The sequence below is a fragment of the Littorina saxatilis genome, linkage group LG4, assembly GCF_037325665.1.
Source record: "Littorina saxatilis isolate snail1 linkage group LG4, US_GU_Lsax_2.0, whole genome shotgun sequence".
Classification (NCBI taxonomy): Eukaryota; Metazoa; Mollusca; class Gastropoda; order Littorinimorpha; family Littorinidae; genus Littorina; species Littorina saxatilis.
Window position 1 is genome coordinate 49,242,061 of NC_090248.1, and position 24,592 is coordinate 49,266,652.

Here is a 24,592-nt window from a genome sequence, read left to right on the forward strand (position 1 = left end):
TGTCTTAAATTCATCATAGAAAGTTTCATGTTCAGGAACATGGATGAATTCAACTTTTTTTTCTTGTGCAGAATGCAGTAAAGTCGTGACATTTCTTGAAACCGAAGGACGGAAGCAGGCGTACCAAGACTAAGAAATCCATTTTATTGGTCCTGGAAACAAGAAAAACATCCGGTAATGTGACTTCCTCCAAAAATAATCTCAGCAGAAGACAGTCTGTCACAGAAATATATCTTGCTTTGATCATTTAGCATTAACCAGGATGGAAGGAAGCAAAATGGAAAAAGCTCTGGAAAAACATATTGAAGAAACGTAATTATATTTATATCTCTATCTCTGATTCTGTGTCTCTGACTGACTCGATCTTGTCTTTGGACTCTGGATCTCACTCTCTCTGAGTCTCCCTCTCTCTGAGTCTCTCTCTCTCTCTCTCTCTCTCTCTCTCTCTCTCTCTCTCACACACACACATGCACACACACACACACACAGACACACTTGGACATATGTTACAGGTCTGAAGAGGGGAAAGCACTATCATTTGTATCAAACAGTATTTTTTCTTCTTCTGTATTATGAATTTTTTCTCTTCTCTAGGTGTCGGGTGCCAGGGGCGACTGGAGCAATTTGTGTTGATCAGCATGGCTTGATTCTCTCATGTGAGTTTATCTCAGAAAAACTACTTGTTTAAAATGCATACCATGTTGAAAATGTAAGTTATTACCATGCATACATGAGACGGGCGTTGTGGCGGGGTGGTATACGACGTCGGCCTCTTAATCGGAAGGTCGAGGGTTCAAATCCCGGCCGCGGCCGCCTGGTGGGTTAAGTGTGGAGATTTTTTACGATCTCCCAGGTCAACTTATGTGCAGACCTGCTAGTGGCTTATCCCCCTTCGTGTGTACACGCAAGCACAAGACCAAGTGCGCACGTGAAAGATCCTGTAATCCATGTCAGAGTTTGGTGGGTTATAGAAACACGAAAATACCCAGCATGCTTCCTCCGAAAGCGGCGTATGGCTGCCTAAATGGCGGGGTAAAAACGGTCATACACGTAAAATTCCACTCGTGCATAAACACGAGTGTACATGGGAGTTTCAGCCCACGAATGCAGAAGCAGAAGAACCATGCATACATGTGTACATCTAGCAGGGTTTCATTTACTAGTGCGCCCTGCGCCATTGGCATGTTAAATCTGAAAATGTCCCATCACAATTCCCTTCAATGCGTCAAAGGACGCATTGAGATTACGTACCACTGAGCCACCAAATGTACACTTTACATCGGATTACACACACACACACACACACACACACACACACACACACACACACACTAAACACGATACGAAAACAATTTGATGCTGCACGGCCTTTGCTGTAACAGGGTTTCATCTACTAGTGCGCCCTAAATGGCGCGTTAAATCTGAAAATGTCCCATCACAATTCCCTTCAGTGCGTCAAAGGGCGCATTGAGATTACGTACCACTGAGCCACCAAATGTACACTTTACATCGGATTACACACACACACACACACAACACGATATAGCGGTTAATTCTCAGATGGCACCATATTGCACCATTTTGCATCTTTGGTCAAAAACGCGTACAGGCCTCGTTTGCGCTTCTTGCCTTTGACCATGTCCCATCGGCATTTGGTTGAGGGGGACAAATGTCCCATAGCCTTTTTCTCCCAGGCTAAACCCTGCATCTAGTGTTTTAGTTTTACTCTCCTTGTTTGATCCTTGAAATTAAGGTACCTCTGTTTTAAGACCTAAAATCTAAGATTAGAGAGGGAGTCTTAAGAGGGAGGTAAATTGAGTGACATTGACACTATGAAGAAAATGTCTGAAAAAAATGCGGTCTTAGGCACACACAAAAAAATAGTCTGTTTACAGTAACCCGACCGACCCTATTTTTTTCGCGCGACCCTAGACTTTTTTTTGGCATTTGGGGGGAAAAAAAAAAGAAAAAAAAGAAGTTTTTTTTGCAAAATAACGTAAAAATATGGTTTTTTGGGGGAAAAAAAAAAAAAAAAAAAATCCCGACCTACCGACCCTACTTTTTTTGGCCTATGTTACTGTAAACAGACCTCTTTTTTTTGGCCTTATAGCAGAGAGAGGCTTATAATGAGAAGGTCTTAAAAGAGTTTCCTCTGAATCCATTGCAGTTTATGAGAAATTTAGAAAGCCAGAGGAATTATCACTGTGGTGGCTGAGTTTTTCAAAACAGTTAAACTCTTAGAATATGGCTTTAAATGATAGGATTGGTGATGTACATGGGTTTTTGTTAACAGAATTCTCGGATGAGGGTGGTTTTGTGTGTGTGTGTGTGTGTGTGTGTACCGGTACTATTATATTAATTGTAGTCGGACATGCATAGAGGAAATGTTTGTCTCGAACATTGTTTCTTTCTGATAGGTCTTGTTCTCTCAATTAGTCAAAGAAAGTGTTTGTGTGGATGTAGAACTAGAACAAGCAGTATTACTGTGAAAATGTACTCATTTTACACATGTATGTATGTCATAGTGTAATTGTCATTTGTTTTCATGGTTAACTCTTGTTTGCACTCTTGGTTCACTCTTTCCGTGAGCTTTTAGTTTTGTTTTCATTTGTTGATCTGAAGGTCTTTATATCTGTGTTGAACTTTTTGTGTGTGCATATTTCAGCCCGAGGACAAGTGTCAAAGTATGCAGCTGGACCAGTGGCTTACCTTGCTCAGCAGGCGGCAACACTCAATTCTCAGTCGTATGGGTCTAGTCCTGTGATTGTGATCGATACACAAAATGGGTGAGTCTTTCCTGCCTGCTTGTAACTCTGAATCCTAGTTCTACAATGGCACACCGGTGACACTGTGACGGTTCCCCTACGCTTTGTGTTCGGTGCCCTGACCCTTTGTGTTCGGTTCCCACTCGGTTCCCACACGCCAAAATTCGCGGACAAAACATCCATTTATGGTAGTATTACGCAATGTTGCTCTCTGAGAATGGTCTTGTTAGATCTGTGAGTGTTTACACTACATGCCTAGGTGCTGTTGGATTGAAGGTTTTTGATATTTTAGCCGTTATTAGGTAGAATGCCTTCCACTTTACTGCAAAACTGCATAATTCGTAGCATCGGCAAGAAATATCCTACCAAAAAATGCCTGCTTGGAACTGTCCGTGGTCCAGCAAAAAGTTCAACATGTCTGTAGCAGACAGCCCAAGTTTCAAGATTGTAGGGCCATCCAAACAGCCGAAATAATAAAAACAACAAAAGTAGTCAGTGAAATTGCCTGTGTTCGGTCCCCCCACACTTTTGTGACGTAGGCGTGACGGTTCCCATAATTCATTGTGTCGGTCCCCACTTTCTGTGTCGGACCTCACTTTCGACCTAATTTCTCTGTGACGGACCCCACAACCAGCCTATTTTGTGTCGGTCCCCACACCTTCTTGGATTTATGACTTGCCGGTTACTTGTATCATTGTATTCATTGAATCTAATTGTCTCGGAGTTATTTTTCAGCAAAAACCGGCAAGGCAGCACCTTTTGTGATACCAATTAAGTCAGATGACATCAGTATGTGTGTGTGTGTGTGTGTGTGTGTGAGAGAGAGAGAGAGAGAGAGAGAGAGAGAGAGAGAGAGAGAGAGAGAGAGAGAGAGGGAGAGAGAGAGTTGTGTTTCCGTACCCGCGACAGCGTTTTTCCAGCGGCGCGACGAAAATCAAGCACATAGAAAATGACCAGGAGTGTTTCCACACGCGCGACGCGTTAGCGGCGCGACAAGCGGCAAGCGACGCGATTTTTTTGAAAGGGTCCTGGAGCGATTTTTTCGCGTTGTCGCGCGGCAACGCGGGAGTTTACAGATTTTACCGCATGTTTAAAACGCAAGTACGGAAACACGTCACGCGTTTGCGCGCGTTTTCTTTTGTCGCTGCCGCTGTCGCGGGTACGGAAACAGAACTTACCGCGAGTACGACACTACCGCGAGTACGACACTACCGCGAGTATAACACTACCGCGTGTCACACTACCGCGAGTATAACATTACCGCGTGTCATTTTATGACTTCCATGGCTGAAGGCAAAGGTTGAAATGTTTCCTTGAAATATAAAACAAAAAGGCCTGGTCTGTTCTCTGAACACTAATTCAATGTTTGTCATGCTAACCAAGAACTCAAAACGATCAGAACACACTATCAGAATACATATAGAATGGGTTGCTTCCAATCAAAGTTAGAACACAAACTCACAAGAAGTAAGTTTGCATGCGTTCTCTCTACGGTTATGGTACTCGTGGTTGTGGTACGCGCGGTAGTGTGACACGCGGCAGTGTTATACTCGCGGTAGTGTCGTACTCGCGGTAGTGTGACACGCGGTAGTGTTACACGCGGTAGTGTCGTACTCGCGGTAGTGTGACACGCGGTAGTGACGCTCGCGGTAGTGTCGCATAACCGGAGTGATCTGGAAAGGTGTCAATCTCTCTCTCTCTCTCTCTCTCACTCTCTCTCTCTCTCTCTCTCTCTCTCTCTCTCTCTCTCTCTCTCTCTCACACACACACACACACACACACACACACACACACACACACACACATACTGATGTCATCTGACTTAGGGGACGGTGGGGCAGGTTGGGCCGTGGGGCAGGTTGAGTCAGCCCTACAAAATGCTCAAAGACGTAATATTTCTTCCGTTTTCTTTCCGTTGCTTGTTTTTGAATAACCGGAACTTTTGTTGGCGCGAAATTTGACCGGTGCAACGCGTGTGGATCAACGCAGTCTGGAATACGCCTCTCGTTTCGACAACGTAAGTAAATTTTTGGCTCCTTGAAACTTTTTGAACTGATTTAGTGACTGTTCATCGTTGATATTGTTAGTTGTGACTTGTTGTTCAGAAATTAAGCAGCTATTTCTTCACAGTAGCTTAAATTGTCAGCTGCTTGTCAATGATGAGCAGCGATTGAAACTTCGAAAGTACACATGGTGGGGTAGGTTGGGTGGGGCAGGTTGGGCCACTGTATCCACTCCTCACACTGACTGTCAGTTCAGCCAAACAGTAGGCATAATGATATTTTGTGGCATCGATCATTCAGGCACTGCATCATTCAATATCATAACTGCAAACACTGCATTGCATTGATTTTCTTTTCAGGTATGATTTATAGTAATTTTTACAGTATGTCAGCTGATACAAATAATTCTTTTTTTTTAAAAGCCCGCCTTCTATGGATGTTAAAAAACTATTATGATGTACTTTAATTTAAATTGAAATAACATAGTTGTTTAGTGTTGATTTTGAAACAATTTCACATCAATATTCTATCTATCCAAACATATGTTTGCAGTTATTGACCTAACCTGCCCCAAGGTGTGACCCAACCTGCCCCAAGGTGTGACCTAACCTGCCCCAAGGTGTGACCCAACCTGCCCCAAAGTGTGACCTAACCTGCCCCAAGGTGTGACCCAACCTGCCCCAAAGTGTGACCTAACCTGCCCCAAGGTGTGACCCAACCTGCCCCAAAGTGTGACCTAACCTGCCCCAAGGTGTGACCCAACCTGCCCCAAAGTGTGACCTAACCTGCCCCAAGGTGTGACCCAACCTGCCCCAAAGTGTGACCTAACCTGCCCCAAGGTGTGACCTAACCTGCCCCAAGGTGTGACCCAATCTGCCCCAAAGTGTGACCTAACCTGCCCCAAGGTGTGACCTAACCTGCCCCAAGGTGTGACCCAACCTGCCCCAAAGTGTGACCTAACCTGCCCCAAGGTGTGACCTAACCTGCCCCAAGGTGTGACCCAACCTGCCCCAAAGTGTGACCTAACCTGCCCCAAAGTGTGACCTAACCTGCCCCAAAGTGTGACCTAACCTGCCCCAAGGTGTGACCCAACCTGCCCCAAAGTGTGACCCAACCTGCCCCAAAGTGTGACCTAACCTGCCCCAAGGTGTGACCCAACCTGCCCCAAAGTGTGACCTAACCTGCCCCAAGGTGTGACCCAACCAAAGTGGGGCAGGTTGGGTCAGCTGCAGTTGGTGTCTTTAACTGTTAATTACTCAAAGAAAATGACGTAAAAATGTACCTTTTTCTTTCTTATTAAGTTCTTGAATGATTAAAGTTTATTTTGAACTATTTATATTGTGTTTTTTTCTTCCTGTATTTGAACTACGAGACGAAAGCCAAAAAGTGTCCCAACCTGCCCCACCGTCCCCTACTTGGTATCACAAAAGGTGCTGCCTTGCCGGTTTTTGCTGAAAAATAACTCCGAGACAATTAGATTCAATGAATACAATGATACAAGTAACCGGCAAGTCATAAATCCAAGAAGGTGTGGGGACCGACACAAAATAGGCTGGTTGTGGGGTCCGTCACAGAGAAATTAGGTCGAAAGTGGGGTCCGACACAGAAAGTGGGGACCGACACAATGAATTATGGGAACCGTCACGCCTACGTCACAAAAGTGTGGGGGGACCGAACACAGCCAATTTCACTGACTACTTTTGTTGTTTTTATTATTTCGGCTGTTTGGATGGCCCTACAATCTTGAAACTTGGGCTGTCTGCTACAGACATGTTGAACTTTTTGCTGGACCACGGACAGTTCCAAGCAGGCATTTTTTGGTAGGATATTTCTTGCCGATGCTACGAATTATGCAGTTTTGCAGTAAAGTGGAAGGCATTCTACCTAATAACGGCTAAAATATCAAAAACCTTCAATCCAACAGCACCTAGGCATGTAGTGTAAACACTCACAGATCTAACAAGACCATTCTCAGAGAGCAACATTGCGTAATACTACCATAAATGGATGTTTTGTCCGCGAATTTTGGCGTGTGGGAACCGAGTGGGAACCGAACACAAAGGGTCAGGGCACCGAACACAAAGCGTAGGGGAACCGTCACAGTGTCACCGGTGTGAATGGACTCCCCACTTTCCCGCTAAACCTCCCTTTTAAGAATCAAAAAACAAGAAAGGTAGGTTGTTGGAACGTTTGTTATTGACAAAACAATACAATAAACTAAAAGAATTAAATTAAATTAAATTAATTAAATTAAACTTAATTAATAACTAAATGATGGTGACCGAGGGGGGGGGGGGGGTTGGGTTGGGAGTCTTAAATTGGGGGCATTCTGATAATCATCGGTCCAAGGCTATCGCCAGTTTCTCTCTGACAGCATGCTGAATTATTGCGCGAATCTATCAAAACAAGAATACAGAGTTTTCTCCCATATGTTTTTCGCGAGCACTGATCTAAATTTGAGATTAGTGTTCGCGAGACAAACATGATTGCAGATTGGCTGACTTCGACAGTGATCTCCGTTCTGTTCTTCACAGTTATGATAAAGACATCGTTCTAAGGTCAAGACAAGTCGAAATTTTGAGACTGCTGTCGGAAGGAGACCGTGATATATGGTTGCATCACTCACAACTGGTTACAGAAAAAATCGTCTGCTCCGGCGCGCGCCAAAGCCAAAGTTGATTATCACGTGACACTTTAGAGTTGTTTGCACAGTAAATACATCCGCGAAAGATAGCTCGCTTGAAACTGTCTTACATATCAATTCCTTTGTAATATAAAAATTACACAAGACCATGAAAAATCATTATTGACGATCGCGAATCTGCTTATATCCATAACACATTACGAAAAGATCTAAATATGTAAAAAATCGATTTCTTACCCACAGAAAGAAAACCAAGGCATCCTGTCAGGGATAGAATGAGACCCGAAGGGAAGTAACTCATTTTTGACCTGAGTTCAGGATGAAATTGGGGTGTCTTGAAAGAGTCTCAGGTTCCACTGTAAATATACGGTAGCACCTACTGTATTTCTTCTGACGTAGTTTCTCACCATAAGCGTTTTTATTTGCTGCTTTAAATTTTTAATATCTGAATTGAACATTTGGACATTTAAAAACCTGTTGTCGCCTATCCTGCTGCGTCTCATGCAATCAGTATGTGGCGGCTTACAGCTGAACAACTCAGCAGTGTGTGGATGTCAAAATCAGTCTCAAAATTTATGATGATAGGCTTACTTTACGGTTGATGCTGGAAAATGAAACCTTACAAGTACAGTGCACACAGTAATACAAACACATACACACTCATTGAGATACACACTGTTGCAATTTAACAAATACTTTTGAGATCAGTAAAGTAAGAAGCCTTTTTTTAAATTGATAAATTAGACAAATACAACTGACTGATTTTTGTGTTGTGTGTGTTGCAGGAAAACTCTTATCAAGCAAGAGGAGGGCTTTACAACAGCTGTCTTCAAGTCTTGAACTGTGATGCAAACCCAGCAATCTTTGAATGCTCTAGCTGGTGCTTGTCTGTTTGTACGTGTGTGTGTGTATGAGAGAGAGGAGGGTGTGTATGTGTGGGTGTATATATATCTAAAGAAGCTTGCACATTTGCAAGGGAGGAAGTGTTGGGGGGGGGGGGGGGGGGGGTAAGGGGTGTGTGCCTACTTGCACATGATTGCTAGAGGTGAAATAGGAATGTGTGTGTGCTTGTTGGGGTTGGTAACAATGAAAGATGGAATATTACTGAAAGAAGAATGTTTGGGTTAAAGTGCTAAGGACATTGAATTTGATTCTGAATAAAAAAAGAATGTTTGAATTTTTGGCTTTGGCATTGTACGTGTATGCATACATGTATCGTTTGCTACTCTGTAGTTGTGCATAAAGAGCATGTGTAACTTATGAGCTGTTAGTGGTCAACCTGCTGCTGGTTTTCTTTATCGCTCGTTATTATGAGTTATTTATAATATGCTGACTGTTAGCAAAAGATAACAAGACATGTCGAGAAAAAAGATCTTTCTTTATTTCTTTATTTGGTGTTTAACGTCATTTTCAACCACAAAGGTTATATCGCGACGGGGAAAGGGGGGGAGATGGGATAGAGCCACTTGTTAATTGTTTCTTGTTCACAAAAGCACTAATCAAAAAATTTCTCAGGGGCTTGCAACGTAGTATGAGTTATTTCTAATATGCTGACTGTTAGCAAATGATAACAGGCATGTCGAGAAAAAGATATCAAGCATGAGCCTTTTAGGCGAATGCTGATATCGTTTGTGAGACATGACTGTTGTCATTTCCTAACAGTCCGCATATTAGAAACTAGATGAATACCCGCTTCGCTGGGTACGGCTTCGCCAGGAAGAAGTCGAGTCGAATACCCGGCTGTGCCGGGGACCCCCGCACGAAGGAAGGGAGATAAACGCGCAAAACACTGGAGAAGATAAGGAAGAGTAATACCCGGCTTTGCCGGGACAGTGACCTTCTAAAAGTAGTATAACGGGAATATGGATTGAGCGTTGTCGACAGTGACCTTCTAAAAATAGAAACGGGAATATGGATTGACGCCACACGAAGGAAGGGAGATAAACGCAAAACACTGGAGAAGATAAGGAAGAGTTAGTGGGAATGGATCTGGGAAGATGAACAGAAAAACCAAAATCGGTTCAGCGCTGTGCGCTAAGAGCACGTGTTGAAAATTCTCATCGACCAGGTTGTGTCCGGGGTCTACCTGAATATGCCCACCAAATTTGAAGCAGATCCATCGCGAACTTTGGACGTGCATCGTGAACACACACACACACAGACACAAGTCGTATGTATATATAGATAACGGTTTTATTACCGTTTAATTCGACCAAAACCAATTTCAAAACGACCCCGCGAATTAGACAGAACAGCCGCAATGGGAACTGGAGCGCTCCTACCTGATTATGCCTGTCAGTCAAAGAATTCTCGTGACCTGGGTCAGCCAATCTGAGTAATACTCCTGAGGTGATGAATATTCACAGATCAAATGCGTTTGACACACAACAATCTCACAAGATAAACCATGTTCAACATGCGTTTCGGTTGCTTCGCTTTTTCTTGTTGAATAGAGAGCGACAGATTTAGAACCGACTCAAGACAGATGGGAAATGACGTAAAGATACATTTGACGTAACGCAAGTGACGCAATTTCACTTGATTTTGCGAACTTAGGTCATTTAGATTTCAAGTGAGCGGGTCGGCATTTCACACTCAGAGGATGGGCGGTACCTTGCTGTTCCGTAAAGCACCCACCGACAAAACTCGCTTATCGGTATTTTTTGTTAGATAAAGAGAGTATTATCTGACAGCATTTGAAGTGTCATTCTTTAGAATAAATCACGCTGATATTGTTGATTTACATTTTTACTTTGTTTTGTCAATTTTTAGCTTGATATACAAAAAGGGTCCGTCTGAACGTTATAACATTTAACAGGTCACCTAGAATCCGTCCTGATTGGTCAAAAACCCATATGGGGCACTGAATTAGTAATAATACAATATATTACCTTACTGGGAGAATGCAAGTTTCCAGTACAAAGGACTTAACATTTCTTACATACTGCTTGACTAAAATCTTTACAAACATTGACTATATTCTATACAAGAAACACTTAACAAGGGTAAAAGAAGAAACAGAATCCGTTAGTCGCCTCTTACGACATGCTGAGGAGCATCGGGTAAATTCTTCCCCCTTACCCGCGGGGGGTGAGAAAAAAGATATCAAGCATGAGCCTTTCAGGCGAATGCTGATATCGTTTGGGAGACATGTCTGTTATCATTTGCTAACAGTCAGCATATTAGAAATAACGGTTTTATTACCGTTTATTTCGACCAAAATAAATTTAGAAGCAACCCCGCGAATTACTGCAAGAACAGCTGCAATGGGAACTTGAGCGCTTCTACCTGATTATGCCTGTCAGTCAAAGAATTCTCGTGACCTGAGTCAGCCAATCAGAGTAACACACCTGACGTGATGAATATTCACAGGTCAAATGCCTTTGACACACAACAATCTCACAAGATAAACCATGTTGAACATGAGTTTCGGTTGCTTCGCTTTTTCTCGTTGAACAGAGAGTGACAGATTTAGAACCGACTCCAGACGGATGGGAAATGACGTAAAGATACATTTGATGTAAAGCGAGTGGCGCAATTTCACTTGATTTTTCCGAACTTTGATCATTTAGATTTCAAGTGAGCGGTCGGCATTGCACACTCAGACGATGGGCGGTGCCTTGCTGTTCCGTTACGCACCCACCGACAAAACTCGCTTTACGGTATTTTTTAGATAAAGAGAGTATTACCTGACAGCATTTGAAGTGTCATTCTTTAGAATAAATCACGCTGATATTGTTGAATTACATTTTTACTTTGTCTTGTTAATTTTTAGCGTGATAAACAAAAAGGGTCCCTGCTTGAACGTTATAACATTTAGAGGGTCACCTAGAATCCGTCCTGATTGGTCAAAAAGCCATATGGGGCACTAAATTGGTAATAAGGGCAAATACAGTACCTGCTATTCAGGCAGACTGACGGCTTTGTTAGACAACTAATCGAGTGTGGAAGAAAACTCTGTCACACGACTTCGATTCTTCTTCTTCTTCTGCGTTCGTGGGCTGAAACTCCCACGTACACTCGTGTTTTTTGCACGAGTGGAATTTTACGTGCATGACCGGTTTTTACCCCGCCATTTAGGCAGCCATACGCCGTTTTCGGAGGAAGCATGCTGGGTATATTCGTGTTTCTATAACCCACCGAACTCTGACATGGATTACAGGATCTTTTTCATGCGCACTTGGTCTTGTGCTTGGGTGTACACACGGGGGTGTTCGGACACCGACGAGAGTCTGCACACAAAGTTGACTCTGAGAAATAAATCTCTCGCCGAACGTGGGGACGAACTCACGCTGACAGCGGCCAACTGGATACAAATCCAGCGCGCTACCGACTGAGCTACATCCCCGCCCCTGTCACACGACTAAGTCTGAATAGCATTTATGTCTCACAGCTTCAACAGAGGAGAGAACAAACACGTTTTGAGTACTCAAGCCTTGACAAGCTAGCTAACCCACCAGCCCTGATTGTAGAGCGATCTACTTTCACGGAAGTGACCACAGCCACCGTCACAGTCGGTATCTTTTGAAGCATCGCATTCTTTACGACGTCTTTCTGTGTCTGCATGCACAAAATGTTTGTTCTTTTCGGTATGTTTGTCTTCTATGTTCATAACTCTGTCCTTCATAATTCAGACTGACAGGCCCCATGAGCAAGCCGATTTTCAATGGCAGCTAAACTCGCGTACTGCCGGATGGGATGTTGTTTGCAGTATTCTCGGTGATGTCGAATTGTTGAAGAGAAGAAACAATAAAAGCTGGAGGAATGAAAGGCACTTTTGGGGCTTTTGGGGGGACGATTGCGAGTTTGACTCTGTTCTTGCCATGCTCCAAAGCGTGTAACATACAATCTTGCACACGTTTGCTTTAGTAGTGGCAAAGAAGGAAAGCCTGTGACATTATAAGATGTTTGATGGGTTGTTGACAGACCAGCTTTTTTGTCGTCCGAGGGGGAGCATATCGTCTTTTGTTTCATATTTATTGACCAAGGCCGAAGGCCGCGGTCAATAAATATGAAACAAAAGTCGATATGCCCCCCCGAGGACCGACAAAAAAAGCTCGTCTGACAACAAACCACCAAACATCGTTTTTGTCATCATTTTGGTAGTGAGAAAATAAGATAACAATCACCACAGGGAGCCATGCTTTGAAACACGGGTTCCGTGCTGATAACCACACGAGTTCCGTGCGGATAACCACTGGCAATCAAAGCTGGCGTGTGAAAGCAACTTTCTGTATTTTTGAGTTCATAAAATGTTGGGATGAATATATATGTCAGGTTTGAGGATGCACAGTTCTGTTTGTTCATCTCGGTATTCCACTCCCTCGGCATTCAGTTGTGAGTATTAAGCTTAGTAATCGAATATGGAAGCTACGTTGGGTCAAAGGTCACAGAAGATTTGCGTCGTGCAGCAAAGGAAAGAATCACGATCTTGTTTCCGACTCAGTACCTCTTTGTTTTCAATCAATCAATCAATGTTTTTCATTAGACCTGTTAATCTGCTTGCTTGGCTTTGTGATATGTTTGCATATCTTGTTGCTATTTTCTTCGCTTTTATCATTATTTCTTATTTGTGCTTTGTTTATCGATACAACGTCTTGTGCACGGGTCAAAATGTTTGTCAGGGGTCAATTGGTTTGACTTGAACTTGACGTTCGTGTTTCTCACACAAAGATACACGCACTCCATGACTTTGTAAGAAGACATAACATATCGGTAGGTTTCATTTGTTTGTGAAGAATTTATTGAAGTAGTTTTGTTTTTTTGTTTACTTTTGCCAGTTTGCCAGTTGGTTTTTGGAACTTTGCAAAGCAGTGTCGTGTCGTCTGTTTAGGTCTGGGGAAACGCCAATGAAAAGAGCCGAAGAATCCTCGAGCGTTTCTATTGGGTTTGCTTTTGATTATCCATGTAATAGGGCTTCCTGCAACTATGGTAACCGGGGATTTATTCCCCGGGGAACATGAGATTTATTTCCCAGGTGCTTGTGAATGAAAACTCGTGAAAATGATGACAATAGTATTTAATCTCATTTATTGTAACACAAAGAGCAGAAAATATTTGATGGGAAACTTAGCTGCAGTTATCACCCTGCCTAAGTTGACCTTGTGTTGTGTTAACTGTTCAAGTGTGAACATTTTGACATCATAAATACACAAACACCAAACAGATCCTGTCAGACAATTTTCGCCACACATTTTTTGAGTTTTTCTTTGTCAGCGTAAACAAATGCATTTTTGTCACTATTCACTACTTCATGTCTGTTTGCAGTGTCTTTAACTCCATGCTACAGGGCATTTTTCTGTATATTGGAGTTTCCCTGTAAGCCACTAACTTCAGTTCAGAGGCACTATTCAGTTAACAACATGTAGGACCAGGCGAGTTTTGGTTGTTCGTTTTAAATGTATTTTAAAATCTATCAATCAATCTAATGTTTCAAACTGCAAAACCAGGTGCTTATTCTGTTATTGTTTGAAAACTGTCAGCAAGTTCTTCACAAAAATTATGTTTCTACCAGGTAAAGGGAATGAACTCATGAAGGCTTCATCCAGCTCTCCATCACCATCACTGCAACAGTTCAACAAAAATTGCCGAAGACACTTTAATTTTATGCTTTAATAGAGCAATTCAAAATGTGCTGCATAACAAATAATCAGTCTCAAAATAACTTGTGACATACATGGTTTGGACCAACCATTGGTCATTGGTCACCCACGCATTGACAATTCAAATGACAGATCAGGTTGACACAAAGTCAGTCAGGTCAGATGACCCTTAGAATTGAAAATATGCTGGTCAAGTATGAAACAAGTGATTTGACTCAAAAACCAAGAAATGTAAGTTATTGGCATGTTTAATTTTTGACAAGTCTTGTCTTGTCATGTTTTATCAAAAATAAAACATTCCAATAATTTACATTTGTTGTATTTTTTTCATTGTGGATTTTTGAACGTTAGCAGTCTGTATGCTTTCAAGTGAAAATAACCCACTAACGTTGTGATGAATGGGTCAAATGACCTGTACTTGTCTAACCCAAAACATGACACTTAAGAAATTCTGTCACAATATTCAGGCGACAATATAGATAACAAACTGATCACAAATCTGACTGAATCAGTGAATGTCAAATGAAAAGTGACCTTCAGCAACAAATCACTGCCTTTGAGAATAAAAGAGAACAAACAGAATCACTTTTACAAAATATGCTGGATGACAAATTAGTTTGTTCAGCGTATTTTAGGCATGCGCTTTTTTTCTGCAGTGTTAGAAAGTATTTAAACAAATTATGTACTAAATGTATACTTAGTAGGCTGACAAGGATTCAACTTCAAAGTGTAAATAACCAACTGTTTTGTAATTTCTGGAAAATAAGCTGCATTTTTCCCCACAAAAGCAAACAATGTCATACAGAACTACAAAAATAAATCAAGATATGGCATCCTTGAAAATGGAGGCATAATTCAAATGAAGGCAACAGAACAGGAAAGAAAAGACAAAGTCGCAATTCTTTCTTCGGTGAACATTTCAAAGTTGGAGAGAGTCCTGCCTGTACAGGGAAATCAAAATGGGACTGGTTATCACCATCACCCCTTTACATGTTCAGGCGGGTGGCTGAAGACTTTTGTTTTGACATGACTTCAAACACATATTACGGTGTCCAACAAATCAATCAAAGAAAAATGGCTCTTCTTTCAGCCAGTGCAGTTCATTTTTAGCATTAGGGCGAGGCCTTCGTACACGGATCGTGAAATCCAAGGAAAAATCTTCATACTTTTCATCTCCCATCTCTTCTGCCTCAAGCTTGACGACCCTGGTTCTACCCATACCAATACCATAAGCAGGGGCATGGTTGTCACCAGTTTCATCCTCCATGACAACATCAGCACCCTCTCCATGAAGTTGCATGAGCTGTTCCTTCACCTCCTCCTTCAGGTCGTCCAGACAACGGATGATGTGCTCTTCACCGATGCAGGTGCTGATGGTGACGCTCCTCAGGCAGGGATGTGAGCGGGCCACGAGGCAGGCGATGCCTCTGCTTGTGAAGGACCAGCAGTTGTCTAGCATGAGGTATTGCAGCTTGGAGCCATGGTTTAGGATATGCTGCAGGCTGGCATCAGTGAGAAGGCTGGTGTCATCATCGTTGTCGAGGATTAGGTTCCAAAGATCAGGGCAGTCTCTGAAACGATCACGCCAAATATTGATCACAACAACAACCAGTTAATCGGTCAATCTAACCTATTGAAAAGAGGTAGCTTTGTTAATGAAAACCACCAGGAATTGTTTTTAATTTCCAATGGGTGAAACCTATTGGAATGTTACCTTTTAGCAATTTGGTCCTGTCATTTTGATACAGTGGAACCCCCATTTAAGACCCCCCAATTTAAGACTCCCTCGATTTTAAGACCTGATTTTCTCAGATTGTTGGAAGTCTTAAAAAGGGGGTTCCACTGTACTTAATATATATACAGTCGACTCCGGATATTACGTCACCCCTCGGGGGATGTATTTGAGCGACGTTATACGCGGTGACGCTGTATCCGGTTCATCGGTTATAACGTCACTTTTACGCGCGGGTGATGTTATATCCGGAGTCCAAGAGTTATGTCCCTTTCTAAAGTACTGACTGTTTTAATAAAACTGTGCAGAAATGGAAAGTGCATGCATTAGTGTTGTTTAAAAATTACAACAACATATTGTTGTAAGTTTTAAACTAACTTATTACAATAATCTTTAATTCACTTCCTCATATATAGAATTGTGGACTATTCTCTTCTTTGCGTATTTCCAAAACCTGGCTATACCATGAATACAAAATTGTATACACAACATTTTCCCCGAAATTCGGCAACAGTAGTAAATGTACAATGTTGTAGGCTGCATGCTGATTCTGAGACAGGTTGCTGGTGTTGGAGTGACAAGCTCCGTCTGGTTCCATCGACAATCTCAGTCTTTAATTATAGTGTCCAACGTTATTAGCTTTAAGGACACACACACATATATATGGATGTCGTTTATTCATATTCTGCTCTCATCTTGACCTGTCCTTGATGTCCGAAGAAATAACAAGTCGCGTAAGGCGAAAATACAACATTTAGTCGAGTAGCTGTCGAACTCACAGAATGAAACTGAACGCAATGCAATTTTTCAGCAAGACTCGTGGCATCGTCAGTCCACCGCTCATGGCAAAGGCAGTGAAATTGACAAGAAGAGCGGGGTAGTAGTTGCGCTGAGAAGGATAGCACGCTTTTCGGTACCTCTCTTCGTTTTAACTTTCTGAGCGTGTTTTTAATCCAAACATATCATATCTATGTTTTTGGAATCAGGAACCGACAAGGAATAAGATGAAAGTGTTTTTAAATTGATTTCGAAAATTTAATTTTGATAATAATTTTTATATTTTTAATTTTCAGAGCTTGTTTTTAATCCAAATATAACATATTTATATGTTTTTTGAATCAGAAAATGATGGAGAATAAGATGAACGTAAATTTGGATCGTTTTATAATTATTTTTTTTTACAATTTTCAGATTTTTAATGACCAAGGTCATTAATTAATTTTTAAGCCACCAAGCTGAAATGCAATACCGAAGTCCGGGCTTTGTCGAAGATTATTTGACCAAAATTTCAACCAATTTGGTTGAAAAATGAGAGCGTGACAGTGCCGCCTCAACTTTCACGAAAAACAGGATGACGTCATCAAAGACTTTTATCAAAAAAATGAAAAAAAACGTCTGGGGATATTATACCCAGAAACTCTCATGTCAAATTTCATAAAGATCAGTCCAGTAGTTTAGTCTGAATCGCTCTACTCACACACACACACACAGACACACATACACCACGACCCTCGTCTCGATTCCCCCCTCTACGTTAAAACATTTAGTCAAAACTTGACTAAATGTAAAAATGACGAGAACTTCATGGGTCCTTATACGTAATTAATGTCTATTTGACTTATATTATTATTATTAACGAAGAAGTTTCTCGTCAACAGCAAAGTGGCTGCCCACCTTTACGCACAATCGTTCTGGTAGTAACAACTTTGGGTTCATAGTTACCCCCTTTCCCCCATCCACCGTCTCCACCACATCTAGTGAGCGAGACGTTATACTCGTTAGACTACTACTGTATTATTATTATCATTATAACGTCCGACTTGATATATAACGTCCATGGCTTTCCAAGTTGAGTCAAAATAGTGCTTTAAGAGTGCAGTATCACTTTTCTCAATTTGTCGGTTCACTGCACTTAGTGTTTACCTTTACAATTTAGCCTGGGCGACCTACTCAGCCTGTCGACAACGCCCAATTGAAAGTGACGCTCAGCCTCCTCGTCGAGGGCAGTTGTAGTCTGTATTCTACGGACCAAAAAACAAACAAACGTCGTAGTCTGTTCTCATCCTCTCGACCTTCTCCTAGTCCTACCGTCATTTCAATAATCGAGTTTTTTTATATGCGTGATTGAAGGACAGAAGTAGACAGATCCATTCGCACGCGCTCGCGCAGGAGTAACCATGTATGCTCGATATGAAACTTTTTAAAACAATTTCTTTTAGTTAAAAACAAAAACAGGAACTCACAACACGAATGAAATGGAACATTTTTCTTTTAATTAAAAACCTAGAACAGGAACTCACAAAACGAAATGAAATAAAACATTTTTCTTTTGATTAAAAACCTCGAACAGGAACTCACAAAACGCATGCAGCAAAAATGATTATGCCTTGAACCTAGTTTTCCTTGGGTCTCTAACAACGGGAAAACGGAAAAACTTGAATACCGTTAACACACAAAACTTGTGACACGTGTAGGGTAAATGAACATGCCTTGACAGTCGTTCACCATGCAAACTGCTGCATATGGGGATTGATATGACGTTATAACCGACATGGATGAGTGACGTTATAACTGGGTGACGTTATATCCGGTGACGTTATATCCGAGGTTAAAATAGTCTTGGAAAGAAGGAATTGAGCCGGGACCGGTGTTTGGGTGACGATATAACGGGGTGACGTTATATCCGGCGACGTTATAAACGAAGTAGACTGTATATATATACAGAGCCCACTCTTTCAAAAGCATTCACCTAAGGCCAAAAAGAAAAATATGTCTGTTTCCGGTAACCCGACCGACCCTATTTTTAAGCGCCGACCCTAAAGGGTTTTTTTCGCTTTTCGCACCAAAAAAAACACAAAAAACATATGAAGTCAAGTATACTTTATTTAGTTTCAATATATCTAGGTCAAAAACATGTGCTAAATAATTGTAAGTAAACTAAGGAAGCGTTTAAAAAAATTAAAAAAACCACGTAAAAAGACGTTAACAAAACGTAAGGAAAAGGTAAAAAATAAAAATTAAAAAAAAACACCGACCCTATTTTTTTCGGCGATGTTACCAGAAACAGACATATTTTTCTTTTTGGCCTAAGCACCCTTGCGCATCAGTCATGCATAAAAGAAAATCTGAGAGCACAAGCATACATGTGTATATAGCAGGAGAGGTTGAGGAGAGACTACAGAGAGAGACAGAAAGCAAGAAACATGGAGAGAGAGACAGAGAGAGAGAGAGAGAGCGCAAGTTAAGCCTAACCTTAGAAGGATCTCCATGCATTCGTCTGTGAGAGATGAGCATCCTTCCAGATGTAGGCTGGCCAGATGAGGGCATAGAGAAGCCAGTATCTCCATGTCCGGGGTGGACATCTGGCAGACATCACCCAAAGACAAATCCCTCAGAGAACTGCGAACATCTTCCTTTTTCTCCGCCTGCGATCCTGCATCTCCGTCTTCTCCTGGTTGTGCGCATTGGCGATCTGACTTCCTGAAAATGCCCATGTCATTGTTGTCGGGAGACGTACTGTCTAGACTCTTCAGGCGGGGCTGAGCCTTGATGAGGTCCAGCAGAGCTTTGGCTGTGACCTCGCCACACCAGAACAGATGCACAGACTCCAATTGGGTACACGCCTTCGCCAAGGTGTCGATGACATCATCATCCACACCCTCACACTCCGTCAGATCCACCACCTTCAGGCTTGTGTGGAACTGGAAGATCTCGCACAAGATGTCAGATGTTAAGTCCTCCAATCCTTCAAGCTCAAGGGTAATCTTCTGTAGTTGGCTTTTCTCATCCCCTCTCCCACCTCCCCTCTGGTGTCCCAGTTCTCGCAGACACCACCCATCCAGCAATGCCTCTTCAGGCTCAAAGGGGAAGCTGTTCGGTTTCAGCAGTTTGAAGACCACTAGGCCCGTGCAGGCACGGAGAAACTGCGTCATGCCTGCCTCGCTGATACCCTCAGTGATCGTCAGCTTCAACTCTTGTAAATCGGGAAAGTTTGTAGAGATGGTCTTGAGGCACTCATCATCAAACGACGCACACTCAAGAACTCTGAGGGTTCTCAGTGGCGGCTTGTGCAATTTCTTTGGCCTGACAAAGGCATTTGAAGAGATGTCGGCACCATAGATTTGAAGGCTTTCCAGTTTGAGGCAGTTATCAAATAGGCAGATCATAATGCCATCATCCCCTGAAATGTCCATGCTGAGCTTCCGTAGCGGAGGTCTTGTTCGAAAGTAGTCACGGACTGCACGTGCCACTGATTTACCCAAATTGCCACGAAAATAGAATTTCAGTTTCAAGGTTGTGAGGGAAGTGAGAGACTTGAAGTTGTTGAAACAGTTGGTGATGAACTGCGCAGGAGTTTGGCCTTTTGGCTCGGGTTTGCCAAGTTCCAGCTTTTTGAGGAAAGGATACTTGGAGAGAAAGTCAACATGTTGCAAAACTCTCCCACTGATGGATAAACTTGTCAACTTGGGGTAAAAGACCTGACCGGTGACCGAGCAGCTTGGCCACAGTTCTCCATGCTCTTTGACAGCGAGTGCCACATCTTTGACGCTGCTGCCGCATACTGCATCATGCTCACTCAGGGGCCTCTCATGGACGTCAGTCAGGCTGAGGTTGGTGAAATCATCAAGATCCTGTTCGCTTGACTGATTGCCATGGTCTTGCTGCTCTGCGGCCTTGTGTGTGATATTCCCTTTAGTACTCTCAGGTGTCTCCTCATGGTTAACTTTCTTCAAATTCTTCTGAGGACAAGAGTATTTCATCCTTGTGTGGAAAGTCGCTGTACATTTTTGATGAAGGAGCCCTATGGCGAACTCTTCAGTGAACTTCACTCCATCCAGTTTGTTACTTCCCGAGTCGATGACAATACGTTCCCAGCAGTTGGATGACAGGGACACGTAGTAAAAGGTTCGGCATGTCGGCCTGACGCCATGAACGAGGTCAGCTATACAGAGGTAGGAAAAGATCTTGGCCAGTACATCTTGTGGAAGATTCGGCAAGGGTGCTGTCTGGTTGTGGGTGGATGCTTCACTTCCAGGAGGCATCGTGGAATGGAGATCAGGCGAGTTTTTGGTCGACTGGTTTCCCATCGAGCTGTGAAAATACAAGAGAAGAAACCAAAAGTTGAAGGCGGCATTTGGGGATACAAAAAACACACACACCTAAGCTAGATGCTTTTTCAGCCCTCTAAACTGAATTGTTCCCCTTTTCAACATCCTTTCCGACTGTGACCAGTTTTAAACACAGTGTGATATAGTATAAGCTAACGCGGGTAGTACAGAGTGTCGCTGAAAATTCCAGCTGACTATTTTCAAACAAGGTTTTAGAATAGTTATAGAATAGTAATTAATTTAGATCGGTCTCCTTATTACCCGTCTGACTACCAGTATTGCTATTCAATGTTCAGTTGGTTCATGTTTCATGTGTACAATAATAGAAGAACTAGAATACACATATAATATTGTCACGAACTACTGCGACCTTCGTCTTTGGGGCCGCTGTCACGATTTCATCTTCCGCCTGTGTACATATTTTCCCCTCGACATATACTCAAGACTGAAATGTTTCCTAGTAAAATTAAGAAGTGAAATTATTTATGGACGAAAAGCATGTCAGTTTCTTGCATGTGAAGAAAATTGGTGGTAAAATTTAATAGATTTCACCCCCAAAATCGAATTCTTCGAAAACGTGTACTGAGTGGTTACGTCCCTTGAGTAAGAAGGAAAACATTTTAGGATGAATCAAATTTCTAAGTTAAATAAAACAAATTGGTTGGACAAATTTGGCCCCATGAATGTAAGGTACACAAGGTCGCTCATCAGTACTTCCATCGAAGGGTGTTTTTTTGTTCAGTGTAGAGTTTATACTATTACTAGATCAACGAGGCAGGGGCTCACATCCACGTCGGACATCGGACATACACGGATATTTTTTCCAAATGTCCCATACATTTTTCATGCAAGAGGACATATGTCTTATTGTTTTTGTCACAAAGTGGTCATTGTCCGATTAAGCTTTCATTTGATCCGGACATTGTCAGTACTGTCCAATTTACAGTATTGCTATTTTATTGATGTTTTGCGAAGCGATGTGTCTCTGCAAGCAGACAAAACTTGGGTAGACTTTATGTGCTTTTTTAATTTTTTTTTATAGAGAACAGCTTCCAAGAGTCTCAACTCTGAATGCTCCAAGTCGGTTGACTGTTGCCTCCCTTCGCGGTTTTTTTTCTCCGAAAAAGCAAAACGAAAATTGGTGCCAGAAAAAAATGTCCTATTGATTTATATTAATTTTGTTTAGGACAAATGTCCTATCACTTTTGCATTGTCCAGGACAGTTATCCTATGCCACCTCTCATGGATGTGAGCCCCTGACGAGGCCGAGAAGCGAAATATCAACACAGCGAAAGATGAAAACGTCACACCGCCATGATTGAAGAAAGCGCCATGAATTTTGTTTGCAAAAGTGGTAAAGTTAGAATTACTTCCCCTTCGCGAAGTCTTTTTACCAAAAATTCACTGTCAGCGAGCTTCGTGAAGTAAACATGCTTCGCGAAGTTCATTTCGCCCAATTAATGACAGAAGCCACAAGTGAATACACACACACACACACACCACCACCACCACCACCACCACTGCCACCGGGCGACACCACCACCATGTCCACACAGTGACACGGCAAACAGGCACACACACACACACACACATTGACACACACACGACTGACACACATACACACACAGCCGGTCTACCCGTCATTTCAGTAACAGGAAATATAGAGAAGTGTACTACCCCGGTGTCACTATTTCATCTTTCGCCTGTGTACATATTTCCCCCTCGATATATACTCAAGACTGAAATGTTGTTTCCTGGTAAAATTAAGAAGTGAAATTATTTAAGCCGGACAAAAAGCATGTCATTTTTTTGCATGTGAAGAAAATTGGTGGTAAAATTTAATAAATTTCACCCCCAAAATCGAATACTTCGAAAACGTGTACTGAGTGGTTACGTCCCTTGAGTAAGGAGGAAAACATTTTAGGATGAATCAAATTTCTAAGTTAAATAAAACAAATTGGTTGGACAAATTTGGCCCCATGAATGTAAGGTACACAAGGTCGCTCATCAGTACTATCGAAGGGTGGTTTTTTTGTTCAGTGTAGAGTTTATACTAGATCAACGAGGCCGAGAAGCGAAATATCAACACGGCGAAAGATGAAAACGTCACACCGGGCCCACCCCCACTATTTCTCCCTCCTCAGTCTCACGTTCTCCGAAATGAGGGTCAGTTAAGAGTAAATATACTAGTGCAATTGTTCAAAACATGTGTTCGACTATTCAGTATTAATAATGCTAATACGCAAGATTTGGCTTGGCAGGCTAAGCAGGACTGAATCATCAGTTTTGAAGTAAGCCAACAATGATCTTCTTCTGCGTTCGTGGGCTGAAACTCCCACGTACACTCGTGTTTTTTGCACGAGTGGAATTTTTACGTGTATGACCGGTTTTTTTCCCCGTTTTCGGAGAAAGCATGCTGGGTATTTTCGTGTTTCTATAACTTGACCCACCGAACTCGGACATAGATTACAGGATCTTTTTCGTGCGCACTTGGTCTTGTGCTTGCGTGTACACACGGGGGTGTTCGCCGGACACCGAGGAGAGTCTGCACACAAAGTTGACTCTGAGAAATAAATCTCTCGCCGAACGTGGGGACGAACTCACGCTGACAGCGGCCAACTGGATACAAATCCAGCGCGCTACCGACTGAGCTACATCCCCGCCCCAGCCAACAATGATGATATTTGTTACACATGATGTCGGTGAATAATAACAATAGCAATACTTTAGTCATCCCGTTTGTGAAAAAATTAACCTACTGCTGGCACTACTACACAATCAGTCTCAGTTCACTGGAAAATGTGTGACACTGCTTGACCAAAAAACAAACTGAAGGCAAACAAAAACACAACGAATGACGAAAATACTGACACTGACCTGAAATCAGTTGTGGCAGATTTGCTCCGGGTCAGTGAAAGGTATGCCGGTTGTTGCTCGCCGTCGGCCGCTGCTGGCACAGGACTTGAAGATCGTCCATCCAAGTTACCACGGTGTCTGACACTGCTGACTTGCTTTGATCTCCGCGTGGTCAAATCACAATTCACCTGCTCATCTCAACCCGACTTTCACACACACCTGTCTGAGTTAAGAGCCGGCGCCGCGGCAGTGCGAGTCAGTCAATGCCGTGATCTCAGTCACACTCCTAACATCACTGGTGTCTCAGTAGTGGCGGTCTACACGTCCAGCACGTGAAACTGAGAACGAACAATGCTTGCTGACACACTCCTAGCTATTTTTTAGGGTCACACTGATTCGCTAGATACGGAAAGCTAGGCCAGATTTGAGTAACTTCAATTTAGTGTATACATACCTGTACGCTATGCCGTATGAGAAATAACGCCTTCAGTTTTCGCTCGCACACACATATGTGCACCAACGCACGCACGTATACGCACGCGCACGCCCACATGACACACTGACACACACACACACAGAATCCGTTAGTCGCCTCTGACGACATGCTGGGGAGCATCGGGTAAATTCTTTCTCGTCCCAACCAATATGTGACTCCCCCTAACCCGCGGGGGTTTCTCCTTTTACGCTAAGTGTATGTTAAGTGTTTCTTGTATAGAATATAGTCAATTTTTGTAAAGATTTTTAGTCAAGCAGTATGTAAGAAATGTTATGTCCTTTGTACTGGAAACTTGCATTCTCCCAGTAAGGTAATATATTGTAATATTGCTATTTCATATGTTACGTGGATTTCCATTCCGTCAATATCAGTTTTGATATCGACGA

General features: G+C 42.4%; 2 protein-coding genes across 3 annotated transcripts; one reads left to right on the forward strand and one right to left on the reverse strand.

The window, feature by feature from the left end:
- The first annotated feature begins 173 nt into the window (after positions 1–173).
- On the forward strand, positions 174–8,589 carry LOC138964974 (ragulator complex protein LAMTOR5-like). Its single transcript, XM_070337078.1, has 4 exons — positions 174–312; positions 595–656; positions 2,666–2,786; positions 8,198–8,589. Exons 1-4 carry the CDS (start codon positions 263–265, stop codon positions 8,250–8,252), a joined length of 288 nt encoding a protein of 95 aa, XP_070193179.1. The 5' UTR covers positions 174–262; the 3' UTR covers positions 8,253–8,589.
- A 5,420-nt stretch (positions 8,590–14,009) lies between these two features.
- Positions 14,010–23,923, reverse strand: LOC138964973 (uncharacterized). 2 transcript variants are annotated; one of them, XM_070337077.1, is made up of 3 exons: positions 23,732–23,923; positions 18,999–20,837; positions 14,010–15,585 (listed from the first exon to the last, which is right to left on the reverse strand). In XM_070337077.1, the coding sequence occupies exons 2-3, from the start codon at positions 20,831–20,833 to the stop codon at positions 15,075–15,077; spliced, it is 2,346 nt and encodes a 781-aa protein (XP_070193178.1). In that variant the 5' UTR covers positions 20,834–20,837; positions 23,732–23,923; the 3' UTR covers positions 14,010–15,074. The 2 variants fall into 2 exon arrangements, with proteins under 2 accessions (XP_070193178.1, XP_070193177.1); XM_070337076.1 differs by lacking the exon at positions 23,732–23,923 and adding an exon at positions 22,165–22,214.
- Positions 23,924–24,592: the final 669 nt, after the last annotated feature.